Source organism: Natrix helvetica (assembly GCF_964273705.1).
Source record: "Natrix helvetica genome assembly, chromosome: 4".
Classification (NCBI taxonomy): Eukaryota; Metazoa; Chordata; class Lepidosauria; order Squamata; family Natricidae; genus Natrix; species Natrix helvetica.
Genome location: NC_138550.1, coordinates 60865673 through 60888592, shown reverse-complemented (window position 1 = coordinate 60888592; position 22920 = coordinate 60865673). Strand labels below are relative to the sequence as shown.

General features: G+C 39.7%; 1 protein-coding gene across 5 annotated transcripts; it reads left to right on the top strand.

Moving 5' to 3' along the window:
- Nucleotides 1–547: 547 nt before the first annotated feature.
- Nucleotides 548–21898, top strand: DDX3X (DEAD-box helicase 3 X-linked). Of its 5 annotated transcripts, XM_081952243.1 has the most exons (19): nucleotides 548–752; nucleotides 2185–2239; nucleotides 2931–2981; nucleotides 5258–5320; nucleotides 7012–7143; nucleotides 7984–8107; nucleotides 10549–10716; nucleotides 10800–10899; nucleotides 12224–12359; nucleotides 12780–12865; nucleotides 15112–15210; nucleotides 15304–15464; nucleotides 15590–15734; nucleotides 16132–16276; nucleotides 16514–16695; nucleotides 16778–16895; nucleotides 18436–18592; nucleotides 19131–19294; nucleotides 19397–21898. In XM_081952243.1, exons 1-19 carry the CDS (start codon nucleotides 708–710, stop codon nucleotides 19474–19476), a joined length of 2211 nt encoding a protein of 736 aa, XP_081808369.1. In that variant the 5' UTR covers nucleotides 548–707; the 3' UTR covers nucleotides 19477–21898. The 5 variants fall into 5 exon arrangements, with proteins under 5 accessions (XP_081808369.1, XP_081808366.1, XP_081808365.1 ...); XM_081952240.1 differs by lacking the exon at nucleotides 5258–5320 and having other exon boundaries at nucleotides 550–752; nucleotides 2934–2981; XM_081952239.1 differs by lacking the exon at nucleotides 5258–5320 and having other exon boundaries at nucleotides 550–752.
- The last annotated feature ends 1022 nt before the right edge of the window (nucleotides 21899–22920 follow it).

Sequence of the window (22920 nt, the reverse complement as noted above, 5' to 3'; positions counted from 1 at the left end):
TTTTTTTTGCAATCCTCCAGACCTAAGCCTCAGGCCCCTTACAGAATCCCTCCCATCTCCCTTTTCGCGACCCAGAGCTGCGCCACTGCAGCAGCGAAAGCCGCTCATAATCTAAGATGGCGGCTAGACTAAGCAGGGTTGTTCATGTGACCTAAGGAGACTGTTGCCAAGAGCAGACTTCTTTTGATAAATCTCTCGCGAGATCTTGGAGGGACCGGTTGAACCACTAGAGTTTTTATGAAACGAAAACAGAAGGGAGGGGGTAGCTAAAGGAGGGGGAATCTCGCGTGAATAGCGCTATAAACTTTGTGCAGGGAAGCCTCGCGGTATCATCTAACGCCTCCTGAATCGGAAGGAGTCCAGAATTTACTTTAGTTCTCGCGGTAGTCTTGGGATTTCTTCACCCTCCCCCCACCTCTTAATGCGGAGCGGAGAGTTCTCCCCGCGATACCTTTTGCAGCAAGCAGAGGTGGGGGGAGGGGGATCGAAAGGAGGAAGGAGGGGCGTGGCTTGCGCGCTGAAGTCAGCACGGCGGCTGCGAGGGGGCGGAGGAATATATAAAGGCCCGGGTCGAACTGGGGGTGTTTCAGTTAGAGAAGCGATTCTAGGGCGGAGGAGGGAGAGCTGCTGTAAGCGAGGCGTATATTACTTTTGGTGAATTCGAGTTTATCTACGCGGAGCGGGACCTCCCGGAACGATCTCTCGTTATGAGTCATGTGGCAGTGGAAAATGCCCTCGGTCTAGATCAGCAGGTGAGGGAACTGAAGGGAAAAACTCAAGGGTGGGCCCGGATAGCGAGGACTTTTCGCCCCTCCCCCACTGGTGGCCGATCTGGCTTCGGGGTTCTCGTAGTCTCCTTTGCCCTTGTGATACCCTACTAGCTTCCCGCGCTCCACCAGCCCAGTACGGTTTTTGTGTCGGCCTTCTGGTGGCGCATTTTACTGTGACGCAGTTCATTTTTTGGAGGCCGCAATTTTGGCGGCTTGGGCTTAAAATGTAGTAGGCCGGAAAATGAAGCGGGGGAGGGGGTTGCTGAAGGGAAGGGGGAGAATCGCGGCGAGGCGTAAAGGATAGGGTGAAATGCCCCTGGGCCGTGTGAGACAGGCCGGGCCTGCTCCGGGCTTTGTGCGGCTCTGGCTAGTGTGTTACATCTGCCGGGCCCTCTGGCGGCGTTGGCTTCAAACTGCAGCGGGCGGGGGACCTCAGCGGCCATCGAGTGGTGACGAAATGGGAGGATGGGGGAAGCGCGTGCGCGGTTCCCCAGCCGGGGAGCCACTTAGCTACTGCTGCCGCTCTTGTTCCCCGTGTTGGGTGCGCGCGCATACACGCGCGCGCGTCCCCTTCTCCTTTGTCCTCGAAGCCCCTGTCGGAAAGGGGGGAGAGAAAGGGTGGTACCGCGCCTGTAAAGGCGGATTCTCTCTCTTTTTTACGCTAGTCACATAGTTCCGCTCCCCGCTTCCTTTCTTTCCCGTGGTCGAGAGCGGTGGCAGAGCAAAGTCTTGCGGGCGGTGTGGGCTAGAACCAGCTCCCGAAATGGATAAAGGAGCCGGTCAGAGAAATAAGAGCAGGCGTGTGACGCTTCCACCGGATTAGCGGCAGGCTAGGAAAACGCAGTCGCCCTTAGCTGCGGCAGAGCTTGGAATGCCGCGGCTGCGGCCTGAAAATGCAGAGAGAAGGCAGGAAACGACCCAGCTAGGTTCGCCTGATCCGGGGAGGCGGCCGTATAGTTTGCGATTTTAAAGGAGGGTATTTAGAGTAAAATCAAAATATATGTTTATATATGTTTAAAGTATATGTTTATACTTAAAACAGTTTTAAAAAAATAAGTAATCGATATATCTAATATAATGTAAAGCTGTGATTTACTACATAAGGCTCCTATAGCATATAACGAATGTGATTTTGCTCAAAGAAATCAAATCTGCCATAACACATTAAAAGAAGTGGTGGGGAGAATTTGCTTAAAAAGCAAGGGCTTTTTAAAACTGGATGGTAGTTATTGGGAAGCAATTGGCATATTTAATATCAATATAAAATAATATGGTACAGCACTTGAATTGCTGTATTCTATAATTAAGTACTGATAAAAAATGAACAAATGCTTGATATTATTCTGAGTCAAAGGTAAAACTTAGCAGGTTTTCATTTGAAAATGTAACTAATAACTTGTGTATTTTTTTAAAGTTTGCTGGTCTAGACTTGAATTCCTCAGACTCTCAGAGTGGAGGAGGAACAGCAAGTAAGTACATAATTCAAGAATATTTTGCTAGAGTTAATATGTCTTATGGGTGGTCTATCAATTCAGTAAAAATAGCCTCTATTGATGTTTTAAAATCAAGCTACTATTCTGTTCCCACAGGAGTATTTGTAATGCATATTTAATGTTAAATAATGGTTTTTTAATCTTGCTAGACAATTGAACAAAAAAAATGTTATGGGCTGCATGCTTCCTTAATCCAGTATTGCTTGATCAGATCATCACTCATTCAATTTCTGATTCCTGTAACTTTTCTGGAATATATTTGAAGAATAGAGATTGTTGGACTGGACTATCACCTACCCGTGCTATCTTATTCCTTTTATACTGCAAAAGAACCCTTGTTGACTGAGTTCCAGGACTGTATTTTTTAAGTTTTAGCAATATTGGCTTGTTATATAGTGGGATAAATGGGTTTCAAAGGAAAAAGCTACAATATAACAATATTTTTTTTAAAAAAACTTTTGATTCTTAGTAACTTAATCTCTTAATGGCAGGTTATTACATAAACTACACTTTATAAATTATTCTATTGGTTTAGAAGTTCTCTCCTTGATAGCCAAGTAAAAGTTATAAACCGACAGCTTCCAATCATGAAAAGTATAAGAAAAATACTGTGATGGATTGTGAATGTTCTAGATAGCAAAGTGTTTTAAAGTATTTTTTCTTCCAGAAGGCCGGTACGTTCCTCCTCATTTGCGAAATAGAGAAGCTTCAAAACAGGGTATGTTTGTTAATACAGATTTCAATTGTGAAGTAATACTGCTTTATTTAAACTTGATTCACAGGTGGATATCCATTACAACCCCCCCCCCCCCAAAAAACGTTAAACATTAGTAAAATCCTGTACTAAGCTTAGAAGTGATATCTGTGGTTATAAGTAGCAAGGAAGCATATAAAAAATTGAATTTGCACACTAACACTGATTTTTTTACAGTATGAATATTGCAAGAGAAAATTCAGCTTGAGTGTAATACAGTTAGTAGGCTAGTGATTGAGTTGCATTTTCATTTAAGCAGTAAAGCTATTTAAGTATTAATGCAATTTACTACAAAGAGAACAATGATGACACCTGGCCAACAAAAAATATTGTTTCTTCTGAAAGTTATGCTCAAATTCATGGTCATGTATTGATTCTAATGTGGAATGACATAATTGATAATTATGATGATTCTGATTGCAATTATGAAACATCCATGATGAAATGAAACATTTGAAAACATTAGTAATAAAGAAATGGAAGTAAGCAGAGACTCAGGCCTTTTTCCATTTAGTGTGGGTGCTATTTTTTCAAAAATATGTATTCTTGTGTCGATCTATAGGGCTAGAAATTTAAAACTTCATAGAAGTTTTTGAAGTTGTTAATTGGCAGTTAAAATTAGTTATTAAAAATATTAGATAAAATTTTAGTATTCTTAACCCTTAATGATCCAAAAAGGTTATAGAAATGATAATCACATTCTTGAGTTTTCTCAGAGGATCCATACTTCTGGAATTCAATCTTGTTAGCAACTAAATAAATAAAAGGTAAATATTTAATAGAAGCTTTGTTAGGGGTAGATAATTATTTTTACTTTTTTTGTGGTTTGCAAGAAAGTTGTTTTGCCCCCATTTTTTGGGAGGGAGGATTGTTTTAAGTTGACAATAGTGGGCAAAATAAATCAAGTTTGTTTCTATGTTAGAATTTCTGATTAAATGTCAAAATGCCATTTTATTGGTTCTTAACAGTTTACTTAGGCCAACCTTCCATTTTTAAATTTAAAATTAGAGGGATATTATCATATGGTCCACTGAGTAGTAGACCCTTAACTCATTCAACTGTTATGGAAAATTTTAGAAGATTTGAATGTACAGCTTTTCTACCATTGTTGAAATTAGATATCAGTCTACCTTTTGGCTGTTTCTTGTCTTCACTGTGGAACTTACTGTAAGCTAGAACTTGGTAGAATTTGAAAAATTGTTTTGACTTCCAGAATTTCCATAACCATAAATAGCTAATCTTATCTTATGGATTCACATGTGTAGAAAAGTAATAGAATTCAGAAACTTAAAATTGTGAACACATAACAAAGATTAATAAATTAGTGCAACCCACCACCCACCTATTCTAATACACAAGGCAAAAGTCATTAGAATGATTTTTTGTAATCTTCTAGTAGTGTTTTTCATACATTTCGGCTTATACTATAAATGTTAACTGCTGATTGGGAGCGATTTAAAACACAAGAATGAAACTTGCGGCGTTACATTGCCATCATGTGACATTTCGTGACCTTTGCAGAACGGTGGGTGTGGCCTGTGACGCATCCGGCCCTTGGGCCATCAGTTTGATACCCCAATCCAAAACATTCTTGGGTCTTGTGGGAGCGTTTACTGAAAGACCTGAAGTCTTTCAGACCTGGGCAGCGGTGCTTGTTACTTCAGAGTGACATTGAAATTCATAGGATAATTTTTGGGTTTTTTACTAGATTAGGGAGAAAAGAGTTTTTAAAAACGTCTTGTTACAAGCAGAGAATCAAACAGACCTCTTAAATGAAGATGGGTAGCTGCTTGGGTTAATCTTCTCCAGAAGGATATTACCATGGTGAAGGTACTTAAAAGCAATCAAAGAGAAGATTTGTAATACTATTTTGACTGAGTGAATAAGAACCAGATTTATACTGGACTAAAACATGCTTGGAAGTAGTGAGAAATGTTTGATGTTTCTGACTGTCCTAAGCTGTTGATTGGCCAGCTCCTTTTTTTTAAGCATTCTGTTAGATGATTTGGGGAAGGGGTGTCTTCATATGGCCACAAAAATTCAAGATACTTGCTTGTTATACTTCTCCTAATGTGAACTCTACTATCACCAAAGGTAAGCTGATATATTTGTAGAAACTTTACATTTTGGAATAAGGATGCTAAAAAGTTAACACTGATGGAAACATTCCATAACAGAATGTTTTAATTTGCTTTCAAACTGAATCATAATGCTGGGAGTTTTCATGGCTCTTTTTGCAGCATACAATATCCATAACTATACAGCAAACTACTATTCCAATTCGATGCCACCACCAAGAAGCTGTAAGTTGGTGTCAGGCTGAGGTGATTTTAAAGTTTGTCGTTTGGGAGCATGCCTCTAAGCAGTAATTTGCAGTTAACTAACAGTTTGAGCTTTTCATCAAGCACATTCTCAGGCATACCATGCCTTCTTCGCCTCAATTTAACACTTTTCTCAATTGATGTTACATGATTAAGAAAATGGACAGTGAAGAAATGTTAAAATCTTTTGCTCCTTTTGAGTTTAGTACTTTTAGTAATACTATTTTTATTAAAAACCTATAATTAGCAAGTACAGAATCCCCTTTTGTAGACTCATCATTACGTGGTGAGAAAGTTATTAGTTCTTAAAGAAGACACCAGCATAGTAACAAAAAACTTGAAATTCACCTTTATTCATTTTAAATCCAAGTTAATTATGGCTATGGTTCTTTTTATACTACCTGTACTAAAACTATTTAACACTTTCTTCACCAACAATGCGGTTAAAATGTTTCCTTTGACAATAGTGTGAATCTATTTGAAGTTTTAAAATAAAACACAGGTTTTCTGTTTAGTGGGCATGTTCATATAATACACGCTAGCATAATGTGCTGAATCTTTCAAGGTAATTATTCAGCAGGTGGCTTAGTACTTTCCCTACTATTAATAACTAAGTATTTTATTTATGAACTGGATAAGTTTCTGAAAGATTTAAAAAAGGTCATAAATTTGAATAGCTTATTCAAAATACTATAATAAAATTAATGGCAGATTTTAAAAATAAAATTTGTTGGTATATTAAATATTGTCAGATGCAATATGACAAAGTTTGGGAAGCACTGGACTAATGTGATGTTTTGAAGGGAAAATTCCTTTAGCTCTAGTTGTAGCAAATACTTTATCCCCCACAATGCTAGCTACTCTTTATAGTCTGAGCTCTTCATATTTTCAGTAGGAAATTAACCAAGGTATGTTTCTGAAACTTCACAATATTTGCAAAGATAAACCAGATGACTAACCTTTTACTGGAACTCACGAATGAAGGCAAATATATGTGTCCCATGATAATGTTGCAGAATCCAATCCCAGTTGGTCACTGGGACCAGAGGTTTAGTCTTCTGAGCTTTCAGACTTATGCTCTGAGGATGGGGTACAGCATGATTCCAAAAGCTCGGAAGGCTTAATCTCTGGTCCTGGTGACCAACACAGATTGGATCTTTTTTCATGAACTTTCTAATAATAGTTGCAGACTTCTAACATACTTCTAACATTCTAAAAAAAATGCACATACTAGCATTGGCTAGTCAGAATTTTGCTTTTTAAAATTACTACATGCTTAAATTGTATCTTTGAGCTTAGTGTTGGACCCTGAGTTTAGTGCTGGACTTGCTTCAAATTGACCATTTTTTTTAGATGTGCTTCAACTTACTGCATGGCACCAATATTGGTATAGCAGTTACCTAGCTATAGTACAAATATAGTGCATAGCTTAAGAAAGTTAGTTCAGCTACATAATTAAGTATCCATAAACTGCAGCTTTTGTGAACATAGATGTAGAGAAACCTGCAATTTTAATTATTTGAGGCCAAGTTGCCTTTTTAAAAAAAGAGGTGCCCTTAAATGTACATTTTTGGCAACAAAAGTCACGCTTACAGTGGAGCTTGCAAAAACTATTTGCTGGCACAAGTGACATTTAACACTTTAATTGTTTAACTTTTTATTCTCTGCTAAAGATTCCCCCAGCTGGGACTCTCGTGGAGGTAATGGCTATATGAATGGATATGATCGTGACAGCCGGATGAATGGCTACGATCGTGATCGCGGTGTGTTTGGATCCAGAGGAGGATCTGGACGTGATGACAGAGGTGGGCGTGGGGACCTGTCACTTCCCTCCAACTTAGTGATTAAATAGTGATTAAAACTAGAGATCTTAAGATAGGACAAAGCTGATGGAACTTATGGAGAATTCTTCGAATTTTCTTACCAAGCAGCTTTAATGGAGCTGCCTTCCTAAACTGAAATGCAACAGATATCATAGTTCTGACATTTTAATGGGTCTTTAGAATCCTTACCACAGTTGAAGATGATCAGTTTGAATCCTCGAGTCAAAACTTTTCATGTTTTTATTATTGACTTAGCAATATTGAAGCTCATTGCCCAATAGTTGTTCCAATTACTGTATTCAGGTTTTACATATCAAGGAAGTTATATTTTTTTATTTTATTCATTAGACTTGTTAGCCGCTCCCTCTCCACGAAGGGACTCGGGGCGGCTATGTTATGTTCTTGAAATCTTTCATATGACTGTTTCTTCTTTACTCTTGTCAGTATGTGGGCAAATGCATGAAACTTGAAATGATCCAGTTTTCAAGCTGTTGTGAAATTGTCAAATTTTAAATGACTATAATATATTTAGAATGGTTTGCCTAATGGTTGAACTCTAGAGATATACCATAGGCTGATTCCTCATTGAACAGAAGTAAAAGTATCCAGGGTGGGTAGGGTTCATTCAGCTTGAAAGGATCACCATTCCATTTTTTGCTGTCAGTGCCATCTTAACTTGATGGCAGTATGGCTTACTTTGAACAAACAGAGAAGTTATATTTGGAAAACTGATGGCTACTTGATATTAATGGTTGTTCTCAATATATTTCTTACCTGTAAATATATTTGGAAATATTTAATAATGGATTGTATTATTTGTAGGATTTGATGGTGGATGGAATGCTGGCAGAGACAGGGATGCATATAGTAGCTTTGGTGCAAGAAGTGAACGTGGATCAGGAAAATCAAGTTTCTTTCCTGACCGTGGCAATGGCTCAAGAGGAAGGTAACCACTTTGTTTAACTTTTTTTAAAAAACTGCAAATCTTTACTAATGTATTGGCTGCAGAAATTTAGTTGTATCATGTTACTTTTAATAAAATTATTACAGTAATCCTAATACGTAATTGGTTTGAATTGTTTGGTACCAATAGCTAGGTGTATGTGTATTTTTATTGGGAAAAATACTCTGCATTTCCCATAAAATTGCTTCTGGCTAATAGGATTATTTAGTTCAGAATTTATGAGAAATTATTTGTGGTTTGCCATATTTAAAATCTTACATGGGTATTTTTCTCCTTATATTCAAAACCTGTTCTGTAACCATTTGGTTTGGTTACAGAGTATCTTGACGTTTTCTTTTCCCATCAGGGAGCTCAAGGCAGTATGCATGTTTTCCTCCCTTTTATCTTCATAAGAATCCTATGATGTAGTTTGTACTGAGTGAAAGAATAGTTTAAGGCAGAGGTTCCCAATCTTTTTCGGTTTGCGGCTCCCATAACACTTCGGATTTTTTCCGTGGCTCCCTTAATAGGTACATCCGATTTTTTTTAATTTTTGACTTTTTAAGGATTTGGAAATCTACTTTTTAGTTCGTTAAGGTTAGGTTAATTGAAAAATAAATTAAACACGAGCTTTAAATTCACAATTTATTGAACATCGTTTAATGATTTAAAATTATTAATGGGATGGATGGGCTTGTTGTTCGCTGCACAACTTCTCAAATCTTGGAATAAAATTGGAAATGGCGACTCTCATTTCTTGCTCGACGTTAATTTTTGAGCGATATTTACTTTTTATTACCGCGACTGCCGAAAACCCAGCTTCGCACAAATAGGACCGCGGATCCTCATCAGAGCCTTAGGCTGGAGCCGTGCAAGAAGTCCGCTTGGGTGGGGAGGGAGGGAAGCCCTTGGCCGCCCGTCCTCGCCACCGCCACCCCTTCAGCCCTGGTACTGGGACGCCTTGGCAGCGCTCGCCTCGCGCGACAGCAAAGTGTGTGTGTGTGTGTAATGGGGGTCTGGCTGGGACCGATCAGCTGAGAGGCTGGCGAAGAAGCGGCGCTTGGAGGAAGAAGGCAGAGATGCTGGCTGGCATTCGCTTCCCTTATTTTTCGCCGCCGCTGCCCCGGCAGAAAGGAGCATTACCACCCCTCCCTGCTGGTTGCAGCCCAGGCCCCGCCTGCCCTGCTTAGCTGAAAGTGGCGAGGGAGCAAGCCGCGATGAGCAGGAAGGGAAATGAGCGCCGGCCACACACACACACACCACTTGTTGCCGTGCAAGGTGAGCGCTGCTGGGGAGAAATCGGGGAGAGGGGGGAGAAGACCATCCCTAGCAGAAGATTGTTTTCTTCTCCCCCTCCCAGATTTCTCCCCAGCAGCGCTGGTCTCGCACGGCAACAAGCGGTGTGTGTGTGTGTGTGTGTGTGTGTGTGTAACGGGCTGGATGGGACCGATCACCTGAGAGGCTGGCAAAGAAGTCTTCCCCACTGCCGCGAAAAGGCAGGGATAGTGGCCAGCGCTCATTTCCCTTCCTGCTCATCGCGGCTTGCTCCCTTGCCACTTTCAGCTAAGCAGGGCAGGCGGGGCCTGGGCTGCAACCAGCAGGGAGGGGGTGGTAATGCTCCGTCCTGCCGGGGCGGCGGCGGCAAAAAGTAAGGGAAGCGAATGCCAGCCAGCATCTCTGCCTTCTTCCTCCGAGCGCCGCTTCTTTGCCAGCCTCTCAGCTGATCGGTCCCAGCCAGACCCCCATTACACACACGCACACACACACTTTGCTGCCGCGTGAGGCGAGCGCTGCCAGGGAGAGATCAGGGGGAGGCGAGGGGGGGAGAAGGCATCCCTAGCAGAAGTTTGTGTTCTTCTCCCCCTCCTGCTGATTTCTCCCTGGCAGCGCTAGTTGAATATTTGAATATTAATTAATTGAATATTTCGCAGCGCCCTTATGACGATAGCGCGGCTCCCCAGGGAGCCGCGGCGCACACTTTGGGAATCACTGGTTTAAGGTCATGAATGTCATGATTGAAAAGGGAGCTGAACCCAGAGCTTGGTACCCAAGAGTTCCTAATTAATTACTAAGAATTGAGATGGAATAAATGCAATCTGAATTATTAAAATCTTCCTATAGCAAGGGCAAAGAAACAGTTAAATGGAGAGCCTTTGATAGCAGAAAGGCAAAAGCTGCAGCCCTCAAATCAGCATGATTCCCAGAAGTTGGTTCCTTAACATGATAGAAAACTGAAATTATTAATTTCTATAGTCAAGTTAATTAATTAAACAATCTTTGGATGATACCTTTAGTATGTTTCTGAAAAGCAAAATATGGGCTTAAGCCTCAAATAATGCAATCTGCTTTAAAGCAAAAGGGAATATTTTAAATTAAATGTTCGATTGGTAGGTTGCTTTAAAAGGAGCACATGTGAATTTAATGTTATGTTGTATTATGTTTAGATTTGATGATGGTGGTGGAAGATGCAGTAGTGATTTTGATGGTGTTGGGAGTCGTGGTGATAGGAGTAGCTTTGGTCGATTTGATCGTAGTGGAAACAGTCGTTGGTGTGATAAAAATGACGAAGATGATTGGTCAAAACCACTTGCCCCAAGTGAACGTATGGAACAGTGAGTATTATAAGCTTACCTGGCAACTTTTCAGTGAAACATTCAATGCTGTAGGTTACACAATTGATTTATTTTCATTCTAGGGAGCTTTTTGCTGGGGGGAATACAGGCATTAACTTTGAAAAATATGATGACATTCCAGTTGAGGCAACAGGCAACAACTGTCCTCCTCACATTGAAAGTGTAAGTACTACCAGTTTCATAATGCATTTACTTGATAAAATTGTTAAACTTCTATATTGTAATAAGTCATACTTTTTAATTGATTAATCCTTTAGAAAGAACATTGGTTCCATTTTTTAGGCTAGTAATTTTGTTTAGAAAGAGATGATACCTTATGATTTTGTATCTGATTCTTTTTAAACTTGGTCATTTTATTACACCTGGCTATATTGAAGCTTTTGCTAAATGAATTGAGGATGAAATACATTTTAAATATATTGGAGAGAGAAATGGGGAACTTCTACATAGTTAATAATTGAAAAGAAAATAATTGACAGGTTAATGTACTAAAATAACAGTGCAGGTGGATTATTTTCAAGAGTACTGTAGATTGTTGTTAGGTTGTTGTACATTTGCTGATGTTACTTGGCTAGGTAAAAACAGGAGTCCAACTTACAACCACAATTGAACTCAACATTTCTTTTGCTAATCCAGGCTAAAATGCCTCACTTTATGACCTTTTTGCCACACTTGTTAAGTGAATCACTACAGTTGTAAAGTGAATCTGGCTTTCTTTCTTCCACCCCACCCCACAATTGACTGCTTATCAGAAACCAGCTGGAAAGGTTACAAATGGTGATTCCCATGACCCCGGGACAATGCAACTGTCATAAATACATGCCATTTGCCAAGTACCTGAATTTTGATAATTGGACCAATTTCTGTAAGTGTAAAAAATGGTAATAAATCACTTTTTTAGGGCTGTTGCCACTTTGAACAGTCATTAAATGAATGGTTGTAAGTTGAGGACTACCTGTGCTTGTTTTCTACATTGAGTGCATTGCATGACCATAGCATGCTCAAAAACAGCTTTAGGCATACTGCTTCACCTAAATTTGTTGATTCCTACATTTTATCTGTAAATGAGACAAGTTGATTGTATGGCACAGTCCAATTTTTAAAAAACAAGTCCTGTTTTTTACAAATTTTCTTCAATGGAAACCAGATAACAAAAAAATTGCATCCTGGAATTATAATTAGCTGCTTTTGATTGTCTACTATACATGGGGAAAAACTGTTTGCCCCAATGTCAAGCTTAGAACTGAATTTCTGTGAATATATTTGAATTGTTTGGTAGAAGTCTAGCACTTGGCCACCTCAAAGTCAAATTCCTATCAAAACTTTAAAATCAAACAAGCGTCTTTACTTCATAAGCAAGGCCAATGGGTAGCTGGGAGTGCTCTATCCATTCATAATCAGGTGTCCATATGAGTGCAACACTGGCTAATAAGGTAATTATACTGATGTATTAAACTCCTGTTTAATAACTGAAATACCTTTGCAGTTTAGCGATGTTGACATGGGGGAAATTATCATGGGGAACATTGAACTCACCCACTACACTCGACCTACTCCTGTTCAGAAATATGCTATTCCTATCATCAAAGACAAAAGAGATCTGATGGCTTGTGCCCAGACAGGTAAGTCTGTAATGTTTATGTTATAGCTGCATGTTCTAAATGAAGTAAAAGTAACATTTAGCAACTATGAAATCCATGCTGTACAAATTTTGAACTTTCCTTTAGAAACCTTGCTGATTATTGTATTTTGAAGTGTTGAATAAATACTGAGAATGGGCCAGTGCTGTTCTCCAAGTGGAGGGGTTTGGGTAAATTGCAAAGACCTGCTGTTTTGCAATTGGCTGTATTAGTTAACTACCACTAATTTGACCATTGGAGTAAAAACCATTTGCAGCCAACACAGGTTTCTGTATAACTTGTAATAATAATAATAACAATAATAATAACAACAACAATAATAATAGCATATCGGTTGAATTTGTTTTCAGAAATAATAGGATTTTGCATTGCTATCAAATTTTAATGCATCTTTTTCTCTAGGTTCTGGGAAAACTGCTGCATTTCTTCTTCCCATATTGAGTCAGATATATACAGATGGTCCAGGTGATGCTTTGAGAGCCATGAAGGCAAGTGTATGGTTTGCATCATATACAGTGGGGCAAAAAAGTATTTAGTCAGCCACCAATTGTGCAAGTTCTCCCACTTAAAAAGATGAGAGAGGCCTGTAATTGGCATCATAGGTAGACCTCAACTATGAGAGACAAAATGAGAAAACAAATCCAGACAATCACATTGGCTGATTTGGAAAGAATTTATTTGCAAATTATGGCGGAAAATAGGTATTTGGTCACCTACAAACAAGCAAGATTTCTGGCTCTCACAGACCTGTACTTTCTTCTTTAAGAGGCTCCTCTGTCCTGCACTCATTACCTGTATCAATGGCACCTGTTTGACCTTGTTATTGGTATAAAAGACACCTGTTCACAATCTCAAACAGTCACACTCCAAACTCCAGTATGGTGAAGACCAAAGAGCTGTTGAAGGACACCAGAAACAAAATTGTAGACCTGCACCAAGCTGGGAAGACTGAATCTGCAATAGGCAAGCAGCTTGGTGTTTCAAATCAACTGTGGCAGCAATAATTAGAAAATGGAAGACATACAAGACCACTGATAATCTCCCTCAATCTGGGGCTCCACGCAAGATCTCACCCCGTGGGGTCAAAATGATCACAAGAACGGTGAGCAAAAATTCCAGGGCCACACGGGGGACCTAGTGAATGACCTGCAGAGAGCTGGGACCAACATAAGAAAGGCTACCATCAGTAACACACTACGCCGCCAGGGACTCAGATACTGCAGTGCCAGATGTGTCCCCCTGCTTAAGCCAGTACATGTCCGGGCCTGTCTGAAGTTTGCTAGAGAGCATTTGGATGATCCAGAAGAGGATTGGGAGAATGTCATGGTCAGATGAAACCAAAATAGAACTGTTTGGTAGAAACACAACTACTCGTGTTTGGAGGAGAATGCTGAGTTGCATCCAAAGAACACCATACCTACTGTGAAGCATGGGGGTGGCAACATCATCCTTTGGGGCTGTTTCTCTGCAAAGGGACCAGGATGACTGATCCGTGTACAGGACCGAATGAATGGGGCCATGTATCGTGAGATTTTGAGTGCAAACCTCCTCCCATCAGCAAGGGCATTGAAGATGAAACGTGGCTGGGTCTTTCAACATGACAATGATCCCAAACATACCGCCCGGGCAACGAAGGAGTGGCTTCGTAAGAAGCATTTCAAGGTCCTGGAGTGGCCTAGCCAGTCTCCAGATCTCATCCCCATAGAAAACCTTTGGAGGGAGTTGAAAGTCCGTGTTGCCCAGCGACAGCCCCAAAACATCACTGCTCTAGAGGAGATCTGCATGGAGGAATGGGCCAACATACCAGCAACAGTGTGTGCCACCTTGTGAAGACTTACAGGAAATGTTTGACCTCTGTCATTGCCAACAAAGGATATATAACAAAAGTATTGAGATGAACTTTTGATATTGACTTATTTTCCACCATACTTTGCAAATATTTTTTTTTCCAAATCAGCCAATGTGATTGTCTGGATTTGCTTTCTCATTTTGTCTCTCATAGTTGAGGTCTACCTATGATGCCAATTACAGACCTCTCTCATCTTTTTAAGTGGGAGAACTTGCACAATTGGTGGCTGACTAAATACTTTTTTGCCCCATTGTAAACAATATCTAGATACTATGCATTTTATCATGCTGTTATCCAGTTGTCACTTCTATGTTAATGTATGGGAATAAACTGTTTCTGAGAATGTAACTCAAACTCGTTTGCCTCTGCAGAGGAAAGTTGCGCACTAATTTTGTTTTAGCACAAAAATAGCTGTACAGGCCTTGATTTACATAACCACTCATTTAGTATTATAAGAAGTTATAATGGCGTTGAAAAAAGTAACATGATAGTTTTTCAGACTTAATAACTTGGTTATGTGATCAAAACCTAGATGGTTGATAACTGGGGTGTATTTCTGACATTTACACTGTTCCAGAATCATGTCACTCTTTGTAACCTTCCCTGCCAGCTTCCAGAAGCAAAGTCAATGGGAGAAGCCAGGTTCACTTAACAACTGCTTGATTCACCTAACTTCGGTGATTTGCTTAACAACTGGCAAAATGTAAAATAAAGTGCAACTCACTTTTAATTGCCTTGCTTAGCAAAATTTGGGCTCAATTGTGGTCGCAAAATGAGGACTCTGTATTGCTGTTTAACTTCAAGGAAGTATTCAGGCAGAATGAAATGTCTTGCATAACATTGGGCTTATACCTTTAGTGACATCTTGCTCTTCTAACATTACAGGAAAATGGAAGATTTGGGCGTCGTAAACAATACCCAATTTCATTAGTTTTGGCTCCAACAAGAGAATTGGCAGTGCAGATATATGAAGAAGCTAGAAAGGTAAATGTTACATGCTCCTGGGAACTTATTAGCAGATCACAAGGCATAATTTTAGATCTGAAATTCTAAAATCTGAAATTTCCTACCCTCTAGTTTGCCTATCGTTCCAAAGTCCGTCCTTGTGTTGTATATGGTGGTGCTGACATTGGCCAACAGATGCGTGACTTGGAACGTGGTTGCCATTTGCTTGTTGCAACTCCAGGCCGCCTTGTAGATATGATGGAGAGGGGAAAGATAGGCCTGGACTTCTGCAAGTAAGTAATACAGTTCTGTATATTTATAAGATAAGTTTTATAATATTGATAGCCTTGGATACTTTGGAACTTCCTTGTCAGTATGGAATTGTGGATCTCTTGATGTGCTATTTTATATTTTCTAGATACTTGGTTTTGGATGAAGCTGATCGCATGCTTGACATGGGTTTTGAGCCTCAGATTCGTCGTATTGTTGAAAAAGATACTATGCCACCAAAGGGTGTCCGTCAGACAATGATGTTTAGTGCTACTTTTCCAAAGGAAATCCAGGTATTTATGCATGACGTTCAACTTTCCAGTAAGATTCAGCACATTAAAGGGAATTGATACACTGTAAATAATTATCTATGGTAAACCCAATACTGCTGTTCCAAAAGGCAACTGGACTTCCTTGATTTTTTCCCCTTGAAAATGTTTCACTTCTCATCCAAGGAGCTTCTCCAGTTCTGGGATGAGAAGTGAAATTTTTCAAGGGAAAAAAACAGTCCAGTTGCCTTTTGAACTTGTTAAAAAAATAAACAGGGTTCTTGAATAGTTTCCTTTTGAAGAACTTGTCTATAGTTAACTCCCTATTGTTGAGATAGTTCCGTACCCCCATACAGGTTTGTGGGGATTGATAAACTGATTAGATGCATATTGTTTATGCTAATTAAGTGTTATTTTTTAGATTCTTGCTCGTGATTTTTTGGAGGAATATATTTTTCTGGCTGTTGGCCGAGTTGGCTCTACATCTGAGAACATCACACAGAAAGTAGTGTGGGTGGAAGACGGAGACAAAAGATCATTTCTGCTTGATCTCTTGACTGCCACAGGTAAAGGCCAAGGAAGAATTCCAGCATAAATCTAATGTAAATCTGTATTAGCTGGGGAGAAAAATTAAGATTTTTCCTTCTTATTTTCTCTTATAATTGACTTCTTACTTTAATCTGCCTGCAGCTAGCTTGCCTAGTAACATCTTTTTATTATTGCAATAATAAGCACTAGTTTATACCATGCCGTGCTACATTGACAGATACATCATTAGTTAATGAAATTTTTTGTATGTGCAGGCAAGGAATCCTTGACTCTGGTGTTTGTAGAGACTAAAAAGGGAGCTGATTCTCTGGAGGCTTTCCTGTACCAGGAAGGATATGCTTGCACCAGTATTCATGGTGATCGCTGTCAGCGAGATAGAGAAGAAGCATTACATCAGTTCCGCTCTGGCAGAAGTCCCATCTTGGTTGCCACTGCAGTAAGTATATATTTATATAGCTGTGTGTGTTTTTTTAATTTTATCTTTGGGAACTCAGGATTCCCCTCTTGTCTTCCAATAGGTAGCGGCACGAGGACTGGATATTTCCAATGTTAAACACGTAATAAATTTTGATTTGCCAAGTGACATAGAAGAATATGTGCATCGCATTGGCCGTACAGGCCGTGTAGGAAATCTTGGTAAGAGACCATTAATCTTGATGGGGTTTTTATAATTGTTAAGATCTCTATATGCAGAAATGCTAAATAACTAACATGAGATTGTAACTTCCCAGAATTTTGTCAACCTTTATTTGAAAAAAAGCCTTTTCAAAATAATAGTGGACATTGATTAGGATGAAAATACTTTTAAGGAGGCCTCTAGCAATAAAGGCCGTTGGGAAAGATCAGTGTAAGTATGTATTATTGAGATAATTCATAAGTTCCTTGTAAGGCAGTAAATGAACTTACAAATCTTGTTGCTAGTTTGGTAAAAAAAAATTAATGGAAATCTGCATTGGATAGTTTTATTATGCTTTCGAGAAGCTTTCACATTGAAAAATACATTTGTGAAAATATAGTATCCCAAGTTTTCAATTTTTATACTTAAAACATTTTGAATAATATCCCCATTTAAATTCCTTTGATTTTGACATGTTTTTACTTTCATTGTTGTAAATCATGCACTGTAGAAGGAAAAGCCCATCAATGGCTTATCCTTCACACAAAAGGGAAAAGTTATCATAAATGCAATGATAAATCTACTGATACCGTGTTTCCCCGAAAATACAACCTGTCCTGAAACTAAACCCTAGCGACATTTTTCGCGTGCGCAAAAATATAAGCCCACCCTCGAAAATAAACCCTCTGGACAATCCCCCCTCCTCCGACCAGGCAGAGCACCGCTCGCCGACCTAGCGGTATCCCGAAGGCACCAAGCCACGGGAATGAGGTGGGGGCAAAGGCGCTTGCGTTGCTTGGTGCTTTCGGGGTACCGCTAGGTCAGTCAGCGGCGCTGTGCCCAGCTGAAGAGGGGGGGGGTTTGCTGGGCAGCTGCTCTCTTGCGAGCGGGCTCCCGAAGAGCCGGGCACAGCCTCAGGGTCGAATGGCCGTGTTGCGCTGTCGCAGCAGCAACGCAGCAGCCATGAGATGACCAAGCTTATGAGCAGCCGCCCGGCAACCCCCCTTTTCAGCCGTGTATAGTGCCGCTGACCAACAGCAGTACCCGGAAGGCACCAAGCAACGCGAGCGCCTGTTCGCCGCCCTCCGCCTCCCGTGGCTCGGTGCCTTCGGAATGCCCCTAGGTGAGTGAATGGGGCTCTGCATGGCTGGAGAGGGGAGTTGCGCAGCGGCTTTTCCGCTCCCCACTCGCGCGAAGGGCATCTGCGCTGCTGGCGCCGTCCGCCGCTTGGTGTTTTTTTTCAAAGCACGGAGGATGGATGCCGCTCTGGAAGTACGCTCTATGGTTGTACAATCTGAGGCTGTGCCCGGCTCTTTGGGAACCCAGTCACAAGGGAGCAGCCGCCCGGCAACCCAAAAATAATAAGCCCTCCCCTTTAATAAGCCCAAGGCCATATTTCGTGGGTCAAAAAAATATAAGACCCTGGCGTATTTTCGGGGAAACACGGTACTAAGAGCTCATCATGAATGGTCAGGAAGAACTATCTGCTTTTATTTGTGTCATTTTGAAAATAAGTACAGATCGCTGAAGGTCTCATATTCCCCATAACTTTTATTTTAGGTCTTGCCACATCATTTTTTAATGAAAAGAACGGAAATATCACAAAAGACTTGTTAGATCTACTTGTTGAAGCTAAACAGGAAGTACCATCTTGGCTAGAAAGCATGGCATATGAGCAACATCATAAGGGCGGAAGCAGTCGTGGGCGTTCCAAAGGGTAATATGAATGAACTAAGTTTGAGTAACCTGCCTTCCATGTAGCTGGCTAGAGCTTCACTCTGTTTTATTGTTACATTAGGCTGCAAGCTATTCTACTAACTGTGTTTTTAGGGTGAGGGTTTTTTGCTACTCTAATATTCCTTTGCATTCCTAAGGAAAGTAAAGGACTGTTTCATTTTTGAAAGATCAGAGGAAATGGTAGTAAATAGGGTACTTGTTTGCTAGAGTTATATCCCACTTTTCTTATAGGAGCTCAGGGCCATATGCATGGTGTTCCCTGTTGTGTTAGACATTTTGGTTTGGTGAAATTAGATGCCAGTTCAGTTGAAATTTTGAAATAATGTTCCGCAGATAATGAATAATAGAAAGTCTTTTTTAAAAAACTGAACCATTTGAGACAATAGCTATTGCTTGATAACAGGTGTGCAGTAGCAAAACAGATACAGAATGTAAGAATTAATTAAATGGAGGGTTTATTTAATGCGATTCATGGCTAATTCAAATACTGTCTTACCTACCTTTTTGTTTTCCTTCAGCCGCTTCAGTGGAGGCTTCGGTGCCAGAGATTATCGAACAAGCAGCGGCGGCGGCGGCAGCAGCAGCGGTGGGGGCAGTAGTTTTGGCAGCAGTCGTACAAGTAGTGGTCGCAGTGGTGGTAGTGGTGGTGGTGGTGGTCACGGAGGTAGCAGAGGATTTGGAGGTAAATCTTTTATGTTGTTTAGGTTGGGATGAAAGATGGTAGAAAAAAATCGTGAACATTTTCATTGTATCTTAAATTTCTCATGTTTTTTTGTCTTTATAGGTGGCTATGGCGGCTTCTATAACAGTGATGGATATGGAGGAAACTATAACTCTCAGGGGGTAGATTGGTGGGGCAACTGATCTGCTTGCTGCAGATTCTTACCAAACAAGCTAATATGGAAACCACATGTAACTTAGCCAGACTATACCTTGTGTAGCTTCAAGAACTCGCAGTACATTACCAGCTGTGATTCTCCACTGAATTTTTTTTAAGGGAGCTCAAGGTCACAAAGAAGGAAAGGAACAGAAGCCCTACTCTGAAGAAGGTTTAAAGACTCCACCGTAGTCAGGATTAACTCCTTTACCCAACCCCACTCTCACTCCTAAACTGTATTTATAATTTTGTGACTGAGGATCATTTGTTAATGTACTGTGCCTTTAACTTTAGACAACTTTTTATTTTGATGTCCTGTTGGCTCAGTAATGCCCAAGATTATCAATTGTCTTTGCAAAATTATTCAACTTGGGCTTTATAAAAATCAAACCTTGGCACACAGGTGTGATACAACTTACAGGAATCATTGATTCATCCACTTTACCTGCAAAAACAAAAGAAAAAAAGAAAACTTGTGCGGTGGCCTACATTAGGATTTTGATATTGGAGATTTGGAAAATAAAACATCTTGAAGCATATCAATGGAATTAGTTTCTAATGTGGCAAAACTGTACAAAGTTAAAGTTGATTTGCTCACTCTATCCTGGATAGGTACTTCGAACCTGATTGTCTTTAAAAAGCCATTCCAGTCCTGATAATGAGGTGATGTATGGATTGCATGCATACAAGCACTGTTTTAAAAGTAAATGCAAGGAAACACAGCAATTCCAGTGTTTAGGCAGATTATTAATGTGAGCTAGCCAATAGAAGGCAGAACATTACAGGGAATGTTTAAAGGTCTGAACTTGAAATAGTTTTTAGGAGAATTCATCTACTTAGACGTTTCAAAATTGCCTGCCATATTAAGTTGAAATGGTAGAATGGCTGACCAGAACAGTGAAGGTCCGTTTTTTTAAAAGGGCCTGACTGGTTTTTTTGGTCTTAACGCATGCTAGTGTTGATGTTTTTTGGTCAAGGGGGAATGAACAGGAAGAATTATGCAGCAGGCTTTATTTTAATGCAGATTCACATTACTCTGTTCAAGCTGCGTTGAAGTGTTAACTGGCTTACTATAGACTTGTAAAATGGCTCCAGAAGAGTAACAAATTCTGAAATCACAAAGGTTGGAATGTACATAACTGCACAAGGTTCAATTCTGCTATCAAGTGCAGTTTTAGTCAGTTTTAGTTGCATAGGTTTCCATTGTATTTAGTCTTGTTAATGCTGATCTGGCCAAAGATGAGTATTTCCAACAGTAAAAGGCCTCTGCCACTTAGTGTCTCTGAGTTAACGTCTGTTGCCAGAGGTATTACCAACTTTCTCTAAGTGGCATAGGACAACAGCAAAATCTAAAGTGCAATAGATCTTTTCAAGTGTATTGTGCCTTGTACTAAACTTTAAGTAGGTGCACTTGACAGTATTTGAAGTCATTTGTTATGGTGCTATTTCAATTAGTCTAGATTTAGGCCCTTGTACATTTTGCCCATAACTTTTTACAAAATACTTCTTTTATTGCACATTCAGAGAATTTTATATGTCTTGTGTGCGTGTCCTTAACTTCCAATCTTATTTTGTCTCTTGGGAGACTGAACGCAGCTTGGCTAAGGAGAAGGAACTAGATTCTAAAACTGGGACCATGGGAATAATGGTTGGGAAGAAAACTATTTGCACACGACAGATTTCTAGATACTTTTTGCTGCTAGTTTTGTGTAATATTTATTGAACATTTTTGACAAATATTTATTTTTGTAAGCCTAAAAGTGATTCTTTGAAAGTTTAAAGAAACTTGACCAAAAGACAGTACAAAAACACTGGCACTTGAATGTTGAATGTCACCGTATGCGTGAAATTATATATTTCGGGGTAGTGTGAGCTTTTAATGTTTAAGTCATATTAAACTCTTAAGTCAAATTAAGCAGACCCGGCATTAGCAGTGTAGCCATAACTTTCTGATAGTAAAACAAAAATTGGCAACTTTAAAATTAAACATGCCAAGGTTTTGATACACTTGTCTTAAGATATTAATGAAACACTTCAAAACACTGATGTGAAGTGTCCAGATTCTCAGATGTTCGTTGCGTGAGTTTTTGTTTAGTTGTGTGGTTTTTTTTTCAGTGAATGTCTGGCACATTGCAATCCTCAAACATGTGGTTATCTTTGTTGTATTGGCATAATCAGTGACTTGTACATTCAGCAATAGCATTTTAGTGAGTTTTACAACCAGCAATATTCTTCAGTTGTGATAAAGATTCAGTCATATGCAAAGAATGGGTTTAAACTTGCTGAGTGTAAACACTATGAACGTCAGGTCACTGTAGGTTTAGTAATTGCTTATTGTATTAGTTTAGATGCTAGCACTGCATGTGCTGTGCATTACTCAGTTTTAATAAAATAAAAAGTTGAAATGCATCCTGTGTAGTTTTGATTCTTACTGTAGGTGGAAAGGAGTGGTTTAAAAATAGATTGTTGAAAAAATTAATGATTCTGCTTTTCCTAATCTGACTAAATCTGGGTATCATGAACTGAACTTTCAGTGGGACTTTTAGTTTGGGATAGACAGAAAGCCATTTATTGCTTTTTGGTACACTAATGCAATACAGATGCTAGTTTTTACCTGAATAACCGCCCCGAGTCCCTTCTGGGAGAGGGTGCGGTTTAGAAATCAAATAAAAGTTAAAGTTAAAGATAATAAGTAAATAAATGGTTGAAAATTGTAAATGAGGTTGCTTATTGATATAATAATTATGCAGTAGAAATAAAATGTATCTAATTTGGCAGTTACTTATCACTGATCCTGTAAACCACTTTTGGGACTGGGAGAGTATATTTACATTAACCTCTTTTTAAAATACGCATTGGACCCTTGAAGTAGAATTGTTTTATAGTATAACGGGGGGTTTGAGGGTGTGATATGTGTGTGTGTATGAGATAACAGACAGCATGTTCGCATCAACAAATGTAACCTGTTACCCAGGAACTTGTTTTCTACCTTAGAAAAATAGTTCCGTATTAGGTTTGAATGGCGTTTGGGGGAGGATATCAGAACAAGAATATAGTACAAAAAATATGCTGATCAGTGTCCCGTCCCCCCCGTCCCCCCAGTAACAAGTGGTTTACAAATTTTTCAAACTATTAAAAGCAAAATTAAGCAGGAAGGGTAAAGACGGTAGAATTTTAAAATCAGGAAGGCTGGCGTTCACATAGCAATTGCCAGCTAACGTAGCAGAAGACAATGAAAACTAATCAAATGGACAGACTGAACTGTGGGTTCAGTTGGGAAACAGCATCCATATATACTTTAATTGCTTTGTAATTCATGTTTTGTCATATGCAATACCTAGAATTGCTTACTAAGAAGGGTGACTAGAATTTTTTTTTTAATGTTAGGAAATTCCTAAAAGATTGTCATTCAGGCCATTTAGCCCAGTGGT